The 19,100-nt window shown below is 37.5% G+C and overlaps 1 protein-coding gene across 1 annotated transcript in view; it reads left to right on the forward strand.

Moving 5' to 3' along the window:
* Nucleotides 1-11,151, forward strand: part of tbca (tubulin cofactor a) — a 49,530-nt gene extending 38,379 nt beyond the window's left edge. The window contains exons 3-4 of the mRNA XM_052019842.1: nt 8,197-8,283; nt 10,848-11,151. Coding sequence (XP_051875802.1) covers nt 8,197-8,283; nt 10,848-10,928 — 168 coding nt within the window. The 3' untranslated portion in view covers nt 10,929-11,151. The remainder of the gene's footprint in view (nt 1-8,196; nt 8,284-10,847) is intronic.
* The last annotated feature ends 7,949 nt before the right edge of the window (nt 11,152-19,100 follow it).

The following is a 19,100-nucleotide window of genomic DNA, read 5'->3' on the forward strand; positions in this document are numbered from 1 at the left end:
ACTGAGGTCATTTGTAACATCTTGTCTTAGGTGATCTAAACTTGATTGCCTTGTAATTAATCCTGAGATTTTTAAGGTATCCACACATGCATGTTTTCCAGCAGCAGTCATTGGGCATAAAAATCTCATTGTACATGAGCAATCTAATGCTTCTGAGCATTCTATAAAAATATTGTATTTACATACCTCCTTTTGATGTAGTAAATCTTCCCTGATTTTGAGCGAATTTTAACTCCATTCCTTGAATGGGGGTATTAGGTTAAAAAAAAATTGACATTTAACAAGGGAATTCTAGAACATGCATAGCTGAAAGTATAGCAGTTATGAATGGAGTGATTAATATTAGTGATTTACATGAAGGCAGACTTGAAAGCACATTGAAATATCAGAAGGTTGTGTGTGGGGCTAGGGGAGTTGGGGAAGTAGAGAGAGGAAGGCCATGAGTTTTAAAATTGAGGTACAGAAAAGCATTAGTACAAGAAGAACATGGGTGATGGTACGGTGCAGATGTCAACGGTGTTTTATTGGATGACTCAAGTTTATGAAGGTTGTAAAGTAGGAGGTTATCCAGATGAACATACTAGGTATAATCAAGTCTAGAAGTAACAAAGTTGGGATGAGAAGTTTCAGGACAGAGGAAGGGTAGCATTGAGTAATATTGAGAAAGAGAAATTAGATGGCGATGGTATGGATATATGCTCAGAAACGCATCAAAGGCAAAATTAAAATGCAAAGATTTTGAAGAGTTTGTTTAAAATGGTTGCCATGAGAAACATGGAGTTGGTGGCAGAGTTGCAAGGTGGTTTTGACTTGGTCTTTAGTTGCAGGGATCCTTGCTAGATGTCAGAAATGTAGTATGTATTTGCAATGACAGCGGGTGGGTTGAGAGAGGTGGTGGTGAGGTAAAGGTAAGTGCTGTCAGTGTTCCCATGGGGCATCATGCACATAATAGGAAGGAGCTGAGAATAGATCTTTAGGGGCATACCAGAGGTAGGAGCTGATGTGGAAGAGATTCTTTAGCTACGACTTGTTAGATAAACATTGGACCAGACAGTTGTGGTGAAAAGTCATCCACGTGAAACTGTTTCTCCACAGATGTTGTTTGACCTGCACTTCCTATTTCCCGTATATATTGATCTTTTTTTTCCAGATTTCCAGCATCTGCCTTTTTTTAACCTCTTAGTCATCTTACATTGAACAGTAGAGGAGAGGCATTAGAGGCAAATGATTTGGTGAACTGAGTCAAAGGCTGCTGATGGGTCAAGAAGCATGAGAGAAGACTGTTTATTGCAGTCACGTCAAACGTCATTTGTGGCTACGAAAAGGGATATTCTGTCTGCAGAACTTTAGATAACTGCCTCTCTTCTGTTTTATGCAGGTACAATAAACCACAAGCCGTTTTGCCAGTGGTAAATCATTATATTGAGTTCTTCCATCATAGTGCACAGATTTAAAACCCAATTTGCTCAAAGGTGTAAGAATGTAGGATGGTGGTTGGAATGAGTGTTTTGGGCTTGATCACAGTTGTTGGCTTACTTGGTCTTTAATTACCTCTTCAGTTTTGTATGTGCATGCGACTTGTCTATTAAGGTATTGAATTGAAATGCAAACAAACTTCTTTCTAATTTTTTTTCTCATATTTTCTTAGGACATAGGAGGCCATTCAGTTGATCAAGTCTATACTGACTCTCAGGGCTTCCCTTTAGTTCCATCACCTCACTTATTTCCTTTTTACTGTTCTGTGTTAAATGTCCAAAAATTCTCTCCTGATTCTCCTGCCACCTATCTAAAATAGGGGGAATTTAGAGGAGCCAATTAACCTACTTGAACATCTTTGGGATCTAGAAGGAAACCTGAGCACCCAGGAAAAAAAGCAGATAGCACCCAAGTCACAGGAGCTGTACAGCAGCAGCAGTAATATGTCACTCTGCTGCCCATTTGCCATTCCATTGCCCATATTAGGGTTAAGGTTAATGTTCAGAGACCTTTTTAATGATCCATTGTACATTTGTAACTTAGTACAATATTTACAGGTGTCATTTTTCTGCTATTTAAGGACTATGTTTATTATAATGCATATTTATTAAGCCTGTTATTAATATGCATTTACAGTATTTCATTTGCTTTATTTATTTGTTTACTGTTCAAGAATTTGTTTGGCATTTAATACCATTAATCACAGACAAGTAAAAATCAAAAAACTGCAGATGCTGGAAATTTGAAATAAAAACAAAATGTTGGAAACACTCAGCAGGTTGTTCAGTATATGTAGAAAGAGAAACTTTCAGGTTGTAGACCCTTCAATCAGAACTGAGAAAGAGAAAAGTTGTTTTTTATTGCAGAGAAAATAGGGAAGGAATGGATAGGAAATCTTTGAAAGGGTAATGTCAGGGTTCCCATGGGGATATGTTGTAGAGGTCATGCAGTTTAATGGGGGCAGTTAGAGAGAATAAGAATAAAAACTATGAGCTAGGTGTAGTTTAAAGAGTGAGAACTCAAACAAAAGAATATAAAATTTGCAAAGTTCAGTGTTACGTGATATGCCCAGCAGAAAAGACTGTGCTGTTGGAAAAGGGAAAAACTGAGCCAATACCACAGACGGATAACTTGCAGCAGAAATGGGGGGTTCTGATGCGGTGAAAGTGAGTTACCTGAAGTTATAGGTTACCTGATTATAATGATGCAGTTTTGACCACTCTGACAAAAGAGGTTAGAGTGGGAATGGGATGAAGAATTAAAGCGGCAGGCAACAGGAAGCTCAGGATTATCCCTGCGGATTAAACATGAGTGTTCTGCATAAGGATCATCCAGTCTGCATTTGGTTTCTCCTATATAGAGGAAACTACATTGTGAACACAATGCAAAAAGCTAACTTTTATGTCATTTATACCCTGGGTATATATGCCTATGACAATAAACTTAAACTTGAATTTGAACTAGATTAGAAATACATGAATTTCTGCTTCACTTGGAAAGACTGTTAGGATCCCTGGATGGAGGGAAGGGAAGAGATGAAAGGATAGATGTCACATCTCTTGCAGTTGCATGGGAAAGTGCTGTAAGAAGGGGAGTAGTTGGTGGAGGCAGAAGAGCAGACCGGCAAGTCACAAAAGGAATGGTCCCTTTGAAATGCTGAAAGGGGAGGGTAAGATGCTTGTGGTGATGATCCGCTTATTTTGCCATCTTCTGGTCAATAAAAGTCCTGATTGGGCATTTGATATGTCTTCTGTGCCAAGGTGCAGGATTTCATTCAATCTCTGGATTGAATAACCTTGAATTCAGGCAATTAAAGGCACAGCATATTTCTAAGCACTGGGGTTGTCGAAAGGGGCCAGAGACAAAGGCTTGGGCTTCTCAATCTTGAAAGGAAGTGGTTTTATTAAAAATACAGTATAATAAACAATATGGAAAAGATAAATTCTGAATTTTAAATAAAAATTGTAAGATTTGCATAATAGGATATGGATTCAAACTGGAAAAAGGCTAACATGGGACAGGCCTCAGAGTGCTTGGATTGGTGCATAGAAGAATGGATTTGAAAAATCTTGCATTCCTTTAAGAACATATTGTCTGCAGCAGAATGTCTATTTTTGAACTTGTACCCTTAAAATCTTTTGAATACAAACCCAAAAATATTACAACCTACATTTGTATAACATTTTAACTTGGTGAAATAGCCTTAAGTTCACAAAAATTTTGCTTTGTTTTGACAATCATGCTTTGCAAAATGAGGAAACGCTGGAGCAAATGAACAGAAATTTGGTCAGAGATGTAGGTTTTAAAGAAGACCTTAAGAAAGGAGTGAGAGCTGGAGGGAGATGAGAGGTTAGAAAGAAGGTTTCAAAGTGTGATCTGGATGAATGAATCATGCTGTTAACAAAGAGGCAAAGGAAGGAATGATGTACAAGATACCAGATCCTGAGGGTCTGTGTGAATAAGATGGTGCATAGAACAGTCCAGTGTAGGAACAAGCCTTTCAACCCACCATGTCTGTGCTGACCATGATGCCAATCTAAACTAATCCCATCTGTCTGCGAGTGGGCCCTATCCCTCAATCTATATTCCTCAAAGTAAGTTGACAAAGGTTTAAGGAGACAACACCAAGCCACAAAAATTATGTTTGAGGTGCTGGGAGAAAATGTTCAAGGGTGCTGGTAATTGATTTAGTGAACGATACAGTTTTGAATTGGTTGTGTAGCTTGGAGAAATGGGAGGTTGGCAAGGGTAGTGTTGGAGTAATTGAGTGGTGGTAACAACAAGTAGATTGAGGTAGGAGCAGATAATGTTAGGTGATCTTGAATGGGGAGGATGACATTGAAAGGTTGCCTTTTGATCATCTTGAGACTGAAGCTGATGAGCAGTTTATGAAGAGCAGTAAAGATGATGGTTGTGATTTCTCAGCTGAGGAAGCTATACATTCTTTCAAGAATGATGTCCACAGAGCTAGCGTTGGCTTAAGAGAGCTAGTGGAGGGGTAAAATTAGGTATCATGAGTGTGCATATATCATCCATAGACAAAGATGGTTGCTCTCAACATGGTGCAACATCAAGATGTGGAAAAGGGGACCTTTACTAGAGTGGGAAAAGAAGCAAATGCTGCATATGCAGTGCTAAGTGAAATAGCACAAAAATCAAAGTGCTGGAGGAACTTGGGGGGGTCGATCAGCATCTGTGGAGGCAAAGGGATAGTTGACATTTGGGGTTGAAACCCTCCTTTGCTCAATCCACTGAGTTCTTTCAATAGTTTGTCTTTTGTTCCAGATTCCAGCATCTGCAGTCTCTTGTGGCTCCATTCATGTAGTGCATTCTGATTTTCTGTTTCTGTATTCATTTTCACAAAGACTGTCTGTGGTATTAGTTTCCATTAAGGTTAAATAAGCCAAAATTTAAAGTACATAGTCTCATTTTTAAAAGGATTGTATTTTTCTACTAATAGACAATTTGACTAATATCGTATTTCTGTATTTTTTGTTATGAATAGGACAGTCTGTAAAGGTATATAGATGACTTAACTGAGAGAGCAAAAGGTTAGCAGAAAGTGTATAAAATGGGGAAATCTGAAGTTGTCTATTTTGATAGGAACAACAAAATAGCAGAATATTGCTTAAATAGAGTATGATTACAGAACAATGTGGTACAAGTAAATGAATTATCAACATTACTTTAACTGTACATGGTGCTGGTGAGACCACATCTGAAGTATTGTGTACAATTCTTTTAAGGAGTGATAGAGGTGTCAAAAGGCAAAATACTGGAAATAGCAGGTTGGGCAGTATCTGAGGAAAGAGAAACAGACAAGTGCAATAATTTAGAAAGCAAGCTTGATTTAAGTTGCAGAGAAGTGGGAGTGGAGGGAATGTCTGTGAGAAAATAGGTGACAGATTGAAAGAGGGTGGTGAAGGTTTGTAATAGCAGCTAATCTCTGGAAGAGGTGTAAAATGGGGAAGAGCAGAGGAAAGAATCAAAAAGTGCCACGCTGGAACTCAGATGCAGAATATAGTAGTTCTGGAAATCTAAAATACAGGTGATCCCACATGGTGGGGGTGAGGAGGAGGGGGTTGAGTTTCTAAATAATGGTCTGTATCGTGATTTTAGAACATAGAAAAACTACAGCACAATTCAGGCCCTACGGCCCACAAAGCTGGGCCGAACATGTCCCTACCCTAGAAATTACTAGGCTTACCCATAGCCCTCTGTTTTACTCGGCTCCATGTACCTATCTAACAGTCTCTTGAAAAATCCCATCGTATCCGCCTCCTCCACCATTTCCGGCAGCCCATTCCATGCACTCACCACTCTCTGAGTAAAAAAACTTACCCCTGACATCTCCTCTATATCTACTCCCCAGCACCTTAAACCTATGTCCTCTTGTGGCCACCAATTCAGTCCCGGGGGAAAAAACCTCTGACTATCTACCCTATCAATACCTCTCATCATCTTATACACCTCTATCAGGTCCCCACTCATCCTCTGTCGCTCCAAGGAGAAAAGGCTGAGTTCCCTCAACCTGCTTTCATAAGGCATGCTCCGCATTCCAGGCAGCATCCTTGTAAATCTCCTCTGCACACTCTCTATGGCTTCCACATGTTTCCTGTAGTGAAGTGACCAGAACGGAGCACAATACTCCAAGTGGGGTCTGACCAGGGACCTATATAGCTGCAACGATACCTCTCGGCTCCTAAATTCAATTCCACGATTGATGGAGGACAGTACACCATATGCTGCCTTAACCACAGAGTCAACTTGCACAGCCACTTTGAGCGTCCTATGGACTCAGACCCCAAGATCTCTCTGATCCTCCACACTGCCAAGAGTCCTACCGTTAATACTATATTCTGCCAACATATTTGACCTACCAAAATGAACCACTTCACACTTATCTGGGTTGAACTGTATCTGCCACTTCTCAGCCCAACTCTGCATCCTATCTAGGTCCCTCTGTAACCTCTGACAGCCCTCCAAACTATCCACAACACCCCCAACCTTCGTGAAGTAAAGCTGCATCGTCTGTGTATGTATATAGAAATGCGAGTTGGAAAAAGAGTTCATTTATTTAGTTTTTTTTTACACACAAATTTCATGAGTAAATTTTTATTCTATATTCAAGATTTTTTGGTAGTGATTTGTGAATTATGTAAGGTTGAATTTCTGTTACCTGAACTGCAGTATCGTAGGGGCCACCAGTAAAGGAGAATGCTGAGAAAATCCAGCAGATCAGGCAGCATCTGTGGAGAGAGAAGAACTGAGTTACATCAGAACAGGCCAGGGATTGGAAAGCAAAATACTTAAGAATATTTCCAGCATCTTCTGTTTTTGTTTCAGTTTTCCAACATTGCTTATTTGCTATTTAATCACTGGCCAATTCTGCTGCAATTCTGTTTTTGTGTCTGTACAGCTGCTGCCTGACCAGCTGGGTTTACCCAGCATCCTTTATTTTAGATTTCCAGCAATTATGTTCAGTACCTCAAGTCTTACAGGTTTTGTTTTCTTTGTGTGTGTTACAGTTTGGTATTTGGTTGATTGTATCTACTACTGTTTAACTAACTTTCAATTTTAATTAAAAAGGAAGAATGTTAGTTAAGCACTAATAGAAACAGTGCAAAATTTTCAATACATTTTAGTCTTCATACTGAAATATTAGTCATTTTTACTCAGGCTATGTGGCAGGGTGGTGTAGATATTATGTATTCTGCAAATGTATTTACAATTCCATTTTGGCAGTGATAATTCAAAATACAAAGGTGCATATTTTTGGTTTTTGTTATTTGATCTTTACAGTGTACATGAGATTTAACTATCTTTAATTTAGTTACAGCAGAACAGTGAGCTTTTTCATCAATTACACCACTAATACTTGTGCTGTGTAAAGTAAGTAAACTACATGCTTGGAAAGCAGCTCTTGAGACTAAAGCAGAATTAGATGGTGGTGCAGAACACCTCAGCTTTAAACATGGAGAATCAAATCCTTTGTACTTTCTTGAAGCTTTGAAACTCTAAAGCCTTGTTTCATTTCTAATGCTACACCATTTAGTTGGACACTCATTATAATGGCTAGGCTGTCTTTGTTATTTCAATTCGTACTGAAGAGATCAAAATGATATTGGCTTGGCTAAAATTTAATGTGCAGTTTTTGAAATAACTTATGCATGATAAAGAGCATGAAGATGGACCTGCTGGTCTCTGCTCTCTTGTCTCTGAGCTCCTGTAGACCTCTGTCTTTCACAACCTACACCTCCTGCAGTGAGCACACAGTACGATCAATAACTCAATAACTTTTTTCATGCAGTAATTATCTGTGTGATATTACTTGAACACAGCATTTCTTTATTACCTCAGAGATAAAAGCTTTTTATGTCAACTGCAGATCCATTTGTTTAAAAAAATAAAAACAAAGCATAGTTTGTATCTGAACTATTATGAATGCAAATTAGGAAAAAAATTCAATGACTTGAATTAATCCATTACAATAAATTTATTGAACTTGTTCAATGGTTTTAATTGTGCTTCCATGTCATGAAGAAACAATGGAATTCAAATTATTGGCAAAATTCCTAAAAGTGGTGAAAAGAGGAGATTTTATAAACTGGTGACATCTTGAGGAATTTAGATATAATATTGCAAAGTTCAGCTCAAAACATAAGTACAATAGCATGATGCTTTGTTGGTTCCAGCCTCATTTTTCTCTTTTTTTTTCAGATGGAAGTTTTGCAAGAATCACGGATGATGATTCCAGATTGTCAACGTCGGTTGGCAACCGCCCACAGTGACCTTGCACAACTATTGGTGAGAATGTTTTATTTTCAGTTTGGCAAGTTCAATGTGCTTAGCTCCAATTTATTTTTCCAGTATATGTATTGAGCAATGGATTGGATGTATTACATCAATTATAATTAATTATTCATTGTAAATTCATAGGCTATGTTAAATATGAAAATAGTGAAAATTTAAGCAAAATATGTTGATTGAAAAGATTGGCCTAGAATTTCTAGAATATGTTATTTTGTTTGTTACAAACTCAACTTTAAGCTGAAGGGTTTTGCTACTTTGTGGCCCAGTTCAAATCTATGTACTTGATGTGCTATCAAGCTGATTTTCTTTTGTGCTTTTGTTGAACTTGAAGTACTAGCTTCATTGATTCTAAAACAAATAAATGTTAGTTTTTGTTTTACTCGACTAAATAAAAAATGTATGATGTTCGGATAAAGCTTAATTTATGGTTGTGGGGCTTCATTTGCATTATCTAGTTATCTTTTAACATTTAATGAATTTGCCACAGATGTTCAAGAATAAAGTTGCAATAAGATGCATTTCATTATTCAAATTGTTTAGGGAACATGCATGTTAAACACAAAATAACCAGTAGATTCTTCTTGGCAAGTATGAGGCAATGCAATTTATATTAATTTTGGAAAATTGCAGTTAAAGTACTTTTATAAAAATAAGTAGATATTTAGCTATGTTGTGAAGTATAATTTTAATGGAGGTGTAAATGTTAGGGGAGTTTAGTCTATTAAAGTATGCTTGGTTGGATAAAAGCTCTGAATCTGTAATAAATACAGGATTAGGGAAAATGGATGATGCCAGCTGTTTCTAAATATTCTAGTTCCCTAGAATAATTAGGTTATCACATACATATTTTAAAGAAATTGGACTACAACCATTCCAGTACATTTATTCATTTGCATTTTTATGTAAAATTAGCTGGAGAGTGTCTTTTAGCCATATTGATATCTTAAAAGTCACTTTTGCTTGTTATGAGTAGCAGAATTGGCAATTTTTGGGCATGAACAGTCACATTAATCTGTAATGTATTTTATTAAACACTTGCTTTGGGTAGGAGGGAAGGAAAGTTGCTTTTGAAGTCCATTTTATGTATAATAGTGTTCTTCAAACTTGGTGAAAATCAAATTCTAAAATGGATAAATGTAGTCTAAATGGTATATATTGATTTTAATCTTTTTAACTAAAAATGTAAAAAGGATTTTTATTTGGCATATTCACAGAGTATCTGTAATATGCACAATCTACATTCTGTTTTATTATTTAATTGTGCTGAGCAGAAAGCATTAAATGACATCCTCCAGTCTGTCCAAAAGGAACCAGGAGCATTTGTGGGTAGTTTGCTGACTGGTTAAAGTTGATTATCTGAGCATTGATCAGGATAAAGATAAAAGTACAGCAATGACACTGCCTTAAATTGGTGTTAAGCAGTGCTTGTGTGTCATTGACTCAAAATGATCTTATAATCACCCAGAAGTTTTATGTTCTCCAGTGTTGTGGGATTCTCCAGTGGAGATTCCACCAATTGCAATATAACTAACTGCTGCAAAGTTCAATTTTTTTTTGTAACTTTGAGGTGTTAAAAGTGTCTTAGAATTCAATTTGATAATCAGAGAAAAAGATCAGACACTTTGCTATTCATTTCTAATTTCAGTGTTTAAGTTCACTACTTTTGCCTAGTTAGTGCTTTCAGCTGATTCTAATAGTCCCCCACAAATGTTAAGGAGATGCTGTGGTTGACTGATACAATCTTAGTCCGAGAGTCCCATTGCCAATTTTAGTTCTGACTAGAATTAGTTAACTTAACGCATTTGAAAAAAATTTTTGTTTTCTTTCCTGATCTGTTTGGGTCAGTTATGGGTCATTAGACTTGTTGAGCTTCTATTCCTCCATTCTTTATTTCTAATTAATTTCTATTCTAATTTTACTTTTTAATTTCTGTGAATAAGTACATTATTTAACTCCCTTCCTGTATGAACAGGGCTACCTGTATATTCTGCAACCTACCTTCTGAAACTTGGACACTAACTGGCTGAGAGTTAGCTCCATAAGTTTGTTTGGATTCCATTTGAGTATTGGACCATGCTGCCCATTTCAATTCTTGTTAGAATTTCATTCACTTTACTGGTACTTTGTCAATGGCTGCAACAGTTCACTACCTAGGCTATTAGCAGCATTAGTTCCCATTCAAGGAAAGGCAGTTTTTAAATCCATAATTTGGTTCAAACTTTTGACAACCCTTTGTATCTATAGTGATGAACGTTGCACCAAATAAACACCAATCATTTTTATCCTCCCCAAAAGCGATGCTTACAATCCATGCTGCTAATTATGCTGGGGCTACTAATGTAGAATTCCTAGCAGGAACACCTCAAGTTGCAGAGCTAGATTTAGATGCAAGTTACTAGTCTTGTACAACGTGGTGTAGTCTTCTGTTGTAGTTGTGAATGTTTTGAGTGTTTTTATTAATCTGTTAGTTGGAGTATTATAGATTTCATACAAAATAATTATGCATGTACATTTGTGGAAAATTAAAACATTTTACATTTTATATCCTTCCTGTTTAGGAAAGCGAGAAAGATTTGGAAGAAACTGAGGAATACAAGGAAGCCCAGGCCACAATAGGATCAATTAAATTAGAAGCATAGAACCTATTATCAATGATCTCTTTTGTTATTAATATTTACAGTGTCCATTCCATTTTCCCTATTCATTTCTGTTTTAGGCATTATGATCCTGTTATTATTAAGCTTGGGCTTTATGTATCAATCCTGTGTGATCCGGGTCGTCCTCCATTGGACAACAGACTAATTTTGTTCCACATCATGGTGAAATAATGAAACATTAAATAAATGTACATGCTGACAATAAGTTGTCTTATTTTATGTGTGCATCTGACATTCAAATGCCTATTTGCTAAGAGATTCCTTCCATTCTCCTGATAGGATAAAGTGAATATAAATTGTGGTCTGGCAACTTGATGGTTGGTTGTATTTTGGCAGCTGCTACATCATTGGCCAAATATACTGGCACCATTTCTCCTTTTTCAAAAAAACTTATTCAAGAACAGAGGCAGCTTTGTTGTCTGTTTTCAAGTGATTTAATAATTGTTATACTACCAAAGCCACTTAGTATCAAGATGAAAGCACCGTGTAACCCAGTGGTCTGATCTCAATCTGGAGATTGTAACTGTGTGGCATATTTCCAGTCTGATACAAAACCAAATACTGAAAATTGCCTGGTGAATTACTTGGAATCTCCATGATTCTTTTCATCGGCCTCCTTGTAGGATTAAAAATAATCCTCTTGAGAGTGGCACATGGTTCTCCTTTCAGTAGACTTGTTGCAGCAGTACTGACAGCATAATTTTGACCTGTTGGTTTTGTGTGGCATTTTACAGATATTGATATTTGTGATGATATTGGGCAGCAACTGTAGCACTAAAGTTGGATTTGTAATAATAACGATAGTGTCAATGAGGTTTGAGAGTTTTTCTGTTTTATTACTATCGTCAGTTTAAAAATTATTTGGACTCACTTCATTTTCTCACTGGTAAACTTGCAATGGGCTTAGATGACCTGTGAATATTGTAGTCTGAAAAAACTTTTCTGAATATAGGATAGGAAGGAAGAACACCACCCAATCTATTGAAATTTTAAACATTCACCCTATTGAGAAATTAAACTCTCCATCCTACTTATTTTTAAAATCCTTGTAATGGATAATTCTAATACCAAACACATTTGTAGATAAAATGTAGGGAACAATTTAATCTCCATGTATTATTATAGTAGAATTAACTTCAACTCGCTTCTTGAAATAGTGGTATATAATACCAAAGCATGCTCCTTACATGAGCTGTTTTACACATCATACTCCTCTAACTCTATGATAGAAAGGTCAGCTAATTTTCATATTTCTATTTTTACTATCTGCATCACTCAACTCATGCTGTAAATTAATTTACTTTGGTTATTTTCAAGAGTTTGATTCTGAGTAGTTAAAGCAGGACCTCTATTCATTGACTATCTTACATATGACATATAAAACATAGTGACGAGCAGTGCTTGCATCCTGCTTATTTCATATTTGAGAATTATAAGATGGCCATTGATATGTGGTGCAACTCCCTATCTGTAGCAACTCGATATCTGTAACTCAGTCGAGTATTTTTAATAAAGTTTTTGTTTTGTTAACATTGTTCAAAATATTATTTATTGCTTTTCTTAGAATATTCTCTGATAGCTTTTCCAACAAAAACTGATGGAAGATATGAATACTTCCACTGTATGCCAAAGTGTTGCTGTGTAAGGATGGCATAAATTTAAAGAAGAGCCCTATTCCAAGGATGTAATTCGGTGTCAAACTCAAATATAAGTACAACTCTTGTGTAACTGGGATATAAAATACGAATTTAATTACAATAATTTAAGACACATTTGTTCTGAACATAAATAATTTAACTGCCGCTTTACCGGAAGGTCGAACTATGTTTGGAACTTTCTTCCTTATGTTAAGGGGACTGTATACTGTAAATAATTGTTAAAGCACTCACATGGAATTACAACGGTAAGTTTAAGGTGTGTCGCAGATGTTTTCACCTTCATTGCTGATCCTAGTGATAGACCCCGTTGCGACTGGCAGGGAACTAAAGCGATGTACCCTGGAGACGTGCTCGGGATTTACGGGACTCATGCACTTTTTGTAAATGTAATTGCTCCTAATTTTTAAATGTCTGAAGAGCACAGATTCTTCCTCAAAATTTCCAACTATTAACAATTTTAACTGCTGGAGGAGAGGAAATGTGCAGTGCAGCAACTGAATAGAAACTCCTGGCATTAAAACCGAATTATTCCGGGCTGGCGTAGATGTTATGTAATGCGCCCTATAACTCGGGGAGAACATGGAAGACTCTAAATTGAGATTCCCTCTAGGAGGTACTTGCATAAGTATGCGAATATCTGACCAAGCTCATTTTCTAAAGTTGCACCGGTTAGTTGGTACGCTGATCAACCAGATTTTTCAACAGATTTCTGCCCGTGCATCGATCTTTTCGAGGTTAAATGTGGTTCGCATGAAGCTGTTTATATTTTTTCTTTGATTATTCTACTTTAACACTGGTGTGCATTAACGCCCATGTACATGTCATTCTGATTATGATTTCCTTGTTGATTCCACACAATCGCAGGGAGAGAAAATCATTGCGAGAGGCTGTTTTGGAACACGTAGATTTCCAGAAGTCCCTTCAGAGTACAGTCTGGCATTTAATGGACAGAACTCAAATGACACTGATGAAAATTGTCACTGTCCACATTCAATGAACAAGTTCAGTAAAAGTAAGTCATAAAAGTAGGCTTTGGAAAAGAGTGACCCATGGACATGCCATTGGCGTGTGGTGCAACAAAGGATTTCCCTCCAAACTCCTGCCTTTGCCCTAAATCGCAGCAAATTGCGTTCACCCATCACCCCCATGCTCAGGGTGAACTTTGGCTCCGGGTCCTGGAACGCCTCGATTGTGAATCTTCCATCCATCAGTTCAAGTCCCTCCATGGTCTCAAACCACTGCCACTTCTGGGCTTCTGAAAGCTTAAAGTCTTTTATTTAAAGTAAGTCCTTTCCTAAAACCTGCTCTTTGACCATCTGTACAGATAGGTCACCACGGTGCCTGGTGCCAAACTGATTACACTATTCCTGTGAAGTATCTCGGGATATTACAGATTTTAGGATGGGTCTGAGCCGTGCTTCTGAATGAAAACAACTTTCATTTCAACCCAAAACCTTTAAAATGTTTTGAAGTGCTGGGAAAGGCAGCCAATTTATCCGAAGTAAGCTCCCACTAAACAGCCATCTGATAATGTTCTTAGTGATATTGAGTGAAGGACTCGGTTTAACCTCATATAGCAGATGACACCTCTGCCAATGCAGTAGTGCTTCAGTAAAGCACTGCAGCAGGATTGGATTTAGTGCTCGGATGTCTGGACAGAAACACAAATCCGCGAGGGGCGAGCGAGGAACTGGCCCGGGCAACAGGGTGCAAAGGTGTTACATTAACTGGGAGGCTGAAGAGCAGTTTACAGTTTTGATGACCTGTAAATTCTGACCGAGGATGGGTGTGTTATAGCCCAGCAAAAATCACGGGGGAGCATTCGATTGCCCCACCCAAAGCGTTGACACAAACAAACCTAATACTTGGGCTAGAGCCAGGAAGTTGGGTCACTTGGACAAATGCAAGCAAATTGGGGCAGTCCCAGCAAATCAGTAACAGCGCAAACCTTGAAGGCAAAATGTGCAGACCAGCGAAATTCAATGTAGGGCCCGCCAACGATTGGACAGGCTAACCAAGACCTGTACATACAGGCCGGTGGCGGGAGAAAATTAATCCTCCAGGCGTCAGAATTTCCCAATTTGGAAAATGTAACTAGTTCTTGATTTGAACCTTCTTTAAAATAGCGTACAACATCGATTCCAGTGTGATGGGATTTTTTTTTAAATTAGAGTGTTGCTAATTTTCGTTTGCCCGAATCTCTTTCTCTCTCGCGCTAAACGTTGGATTAAAAAGGCAGATTAAAAAAAACACTCCTGTTCTGCTTCATCCACAAACCCAGCCTCATTACCAGCGTTTAATGAGACCCCCGTACTCCGTGACATGCAGCCGCTCCATCTCATTAACGAAATCGCTCTTCAATGCTGATTATTTTATTTGGTGCCATAATTATATTTCTTTTGGCTGAATCACGATTTAATAGAGCACACGTTCGGGGGCAGAGCGCCCCTTAATTGAAGGCAGGTTTGCGGCTGCGAAGATTTAGCGACGGTGGGATGCGGGGCAGAGCAGTGGCTTGGAGTGTGTGATCCGGTAAAGCGAGTCCCTCGCAGCTCCGATCCATTCTCCTGGTCTCGGCAAGAAAAAAACATCGACACAAACAACTTATTACTTCTAATTCATGAACTGTCTGCGCTCTCACAAAATCACCTGCACGAAACAAGAATCTAATTTGTTAACCTGGCATTTCTGTAGATGGAAGATCGATTTTCTCTTTAGAATTCTCTAATTGAGTGAATATAGACGCCCGAATTAGCTCGGTTGGGAAAAAGTCAACAAAAATCATCCTTGTAAAATAACCCATATTACCTCTGGAATAGCCAAATAATAAACGCACGCGGATCGAAAGGTCCCTGATTGAATGACAGTCATATTCTGGAACTAACTGGGTTTTAAAAAGCAGAGCTGAGTACGGTGTTAGAATACTAACTAACCGAGCTGAGAATTGCTGGAATTACATTTGTTTTCTTGTGATATTATTAAAAGTCTATCCTCATCTCCAGAGTGCGTGAAAATATCTACTTTCCACTCAGATACACCGCATTAACTTGTTCGAGGCGAATTTGTTTGTTTGTCTATTTTTATTTATTTGGGGAAAAGATTGATGTGTTGTTATTATCAGTATCTTGTTAAGAAACAAATGGAAGGAGAGAGGATGTAACCGACACTTTTTAAGTTTTGTCCAATTAAAGTTTTTAATTTTTTTAAAAATACAATTTTTGACCGTTTTTTATTTGTCTCTTTGCGGTTGTTTATTTCCCTGGCTTTGCATAAAACAAATAAAACCCCCCAATCACTGGCTTGTTTTATATAACTGAATGACACAGAAAAGCATTGCTCTAATTTGCCAGCGAATTAAAATTGATTCTTCTCATCAGGCAAGAAAATAAGAAAATGTGCGATCGTTAATTATTGTGGTGGACTCTTCATTTCAAACGCCAGGGGTCGGAATAAGCATTAAAAAACAAACGGAATCAAACCAGGCGAATAGGCAAAGAAGATGAAGAAATAGCTAAATAGCTGACTGGATACATGGACGATTTCTGGAACTCTTACAACAGTTTATAATCCGTTTATCAGTGTGAATTATTTGCAGGACATTTATCAGTAAGACATAGCTAATATCTTTATTGAATCAGAGAATATATACTATATACAACTCAGATATCCAATGGTCAACATATTTATACTAGTCGTCTTATCTACATGACTTTTTTAATATTACATTTGGCCAATAACGTTTCAAGACTAGTTGTTTCCTGGATATGTGGCCCATATTTGCAGGTTTGCAGCCTGTTTATACTTTAAGTCTGATCTATCCAGTTAAGCAGATGCGCTATTCCTATGCAGATTTCATACTACAATAGATTTAGTTGGGTGGAATTTATGAATCATTGGGGTTTTTGGCTTTCATCAGTGTTGGATAGAAAATTACCCCAAATAACTGGAGTAATTTACAAGTTACATCTTTTAATTCTATTTAACAAATATATCTTGTCACGGGTAGGTACAGGGGCAAATATAAATATACATATTTTTTAAAAATCCAAATGTCCAGTTTCTGTCCCTTTAATAAAATAAACGACATGAGTTAATGCCCTGCGCTCCTCTTGGGTCTTTAGTTCCTCGCTACGTTGTGTTGGTATAAAATTGAATCTTTTTGTTCTGTAACAGACAAACTCAATAAATAAATTATATTACGAGCAACCAATATGTTTTCAGGCAGCTACTTCACTGCTCCTTTTGGTGTGAGCAACAATCTGAAACCTATTTAAAATGTACTGGTCCATTCCATAAACAAAGCCTGTCTTTACACCGATTGTTTAGAAACCTATTGTGAAAACATTTTTACTACGTTTCGCTGCGTCTGAGCAAAATGTTGCTGCAGGACATGTTACAGAGTTAAAATTGCTGACAATTCTTTGACGATGATGATGGAAAAATCTACCCTGAACAAGTATCCGCAAAGGGGGGCAAGCGGTAAGGTGTTCGTTTTGTTGTTTTTTGTTATCCCTGGCTCAGTATCTACCCAGAAACTTTCCCGCTCGGAGTATTTTTCACTGACAGCTGCAGCCATCTGCATATCTCAACTGCCGCTCTTTCTCGCCATTTGAAGTGAGAAGGGAAAAACATTCATGCAATTTAGAATTTTGAAAATAATTTCTGTTCCTGATCATCTGCGTTGTCATCAGTTCAGACGAAATAAAACCCAGCAGAAAATGTTCTGCGTGAAGTGGATGATCAAAAACTAATCTATTTAGACGGCGCTTGTTCATTCTTAAAATGACGTGTACTTTCGTGGACAGGGGGACCCGACATACTAAAGAAACTTACAGAGATTCGGTTATTTATTTAAACTTTTTTTTAAAGTTCTGCTATTGTTAATTATTTTTCCATTTTTATTCCCACGCCTCGCCCACTCTATTCGGTGCATATTTATCAAAGTTCTCCTCCATCCCACCCCGCCCTTTTCCCTTCCTTTTGGATCCTGCAGGAAGTATACAAACCTATACAAATATCGGTGCGTTTGTTCCGATCTAAAAATCCACGGTGGTATAAGAAGTCATAAATGCAGCAAGTTATCAATCATTCGACTGCCATTACCCAGCCCGCAGTAAACAGCGAATAATAAAACCAATGATCTCTCTATAACACAAAACATACTTAGCTGTAGCGTTAAGTCAATACATTTTAATGCCCATACACTGTCTCAATTTAAACTGAGTAGGCGAACAGTAAGCAAACAGATAATAATCAAGATGCTTTTACAAAATTAAAATACATGTTCTAACATTCTGTTCCATTAACGATCACTTTAACAAACAGCTTTTAAAAATGCAACTAAACGGAAACATTCAACCGGGTCTGCTCAACACCTGAGCCCTTCCCTTCTATGAAGATGCAGCTGTCGACTTTGCAGAATTGAACTCGGTGATTTTTTGTTTTGTGTTTTTGTGGCTTCTGATAACAACACTTTTATTAACAAAAGATCCTCTCCTTTCCCAGGTTCCAGTTCACCTTCGCTCTCCAATGTTATTGACGCACACATGCACAAGAAGAGCTTTGAGTTCACCCCGAGAGTACTCACATTAGCAGGTACCATCACATCAGGTCTGGAGCCACGGAATAGAAGCTTGGAGGCCTGGCCGAGATCAGGATTAAAACACTCTGCTGTGGATCCCATCGGCAACACATTCATTCTGAGGACTGACGTGCTTAAAAGCAGAATTGAATAAATCTAGCCAAGGTGCAGAGAAAAGAACAAACATGCACAATCTGCGCCTCGCCGCCTCCTTTGTCTGCTCAGCGTGTAAAGAGCTTTTTAAAATATCACTCTTGCATCTGCTTTAAGGCTTTTCAATTGTTATGTGGGGGTTATTAACTTGCTCTAAATTAGTCCTTTGTGCCTTATTTTAACCGACTTTACAGAAGACCCGTTTTGTACTTTTATTGCCACTTAATAAATACTCTTAATTATATCTATTTTGTTTAAAAGTCAATCACAATAGAAATGAATCGTATCAATGAAGTGTATCAGTCCCAATTGTGCCTTATTGCCCATTCTGTTCTTGTGTTAAGTTAAAAATCTTAGAAGGAGATACAATCTCGAATACGAATACCATTTGAATGGACTGGTTCCTACATCCATTACATCTGTACCGTAATCTGCTCGCTGCTTCCACTGATATCATTCACAACAGCAGATTCTTTCGGTTGACAGCCAAGTCTAAACCAGTAGTAAATTAGTACACATTTATAATGATTTTATTTTAATAATCGTAATAAAAGCTTATAGATTTGGCACTAATTAGATAAATGCCTAATGATCTTGAAAATTACTCTGGTTTGAAATATATTACTAACAGAAACTTTGTTGTTGGCTGATTTTGGAAATCAGAATATTAGAAACGGATGACTTCACGTGTTTTTACAGTTCTGTAAACTGTTCATGCGATTATAAAGTTGTTAAAATCCATATTATTGATAACTTCCCGAT

This window comes from Pristis pectinata, chromosome 7 (genome assembly GCF_009764475.1).
Source record: "Pristis pectinata isolate sPriPec2 chromosome 7, sPriPec2.1.pri, whole genome shotgun sequence".
In the NCBI taxonomy this organism is placed as follows: domain Eukaryota; kingdom Metazoa; phylum Chordata; class Chondrichthyes; order Rhinopristiformes; family Pristidae; genus Pristis; species Pristis pectinata.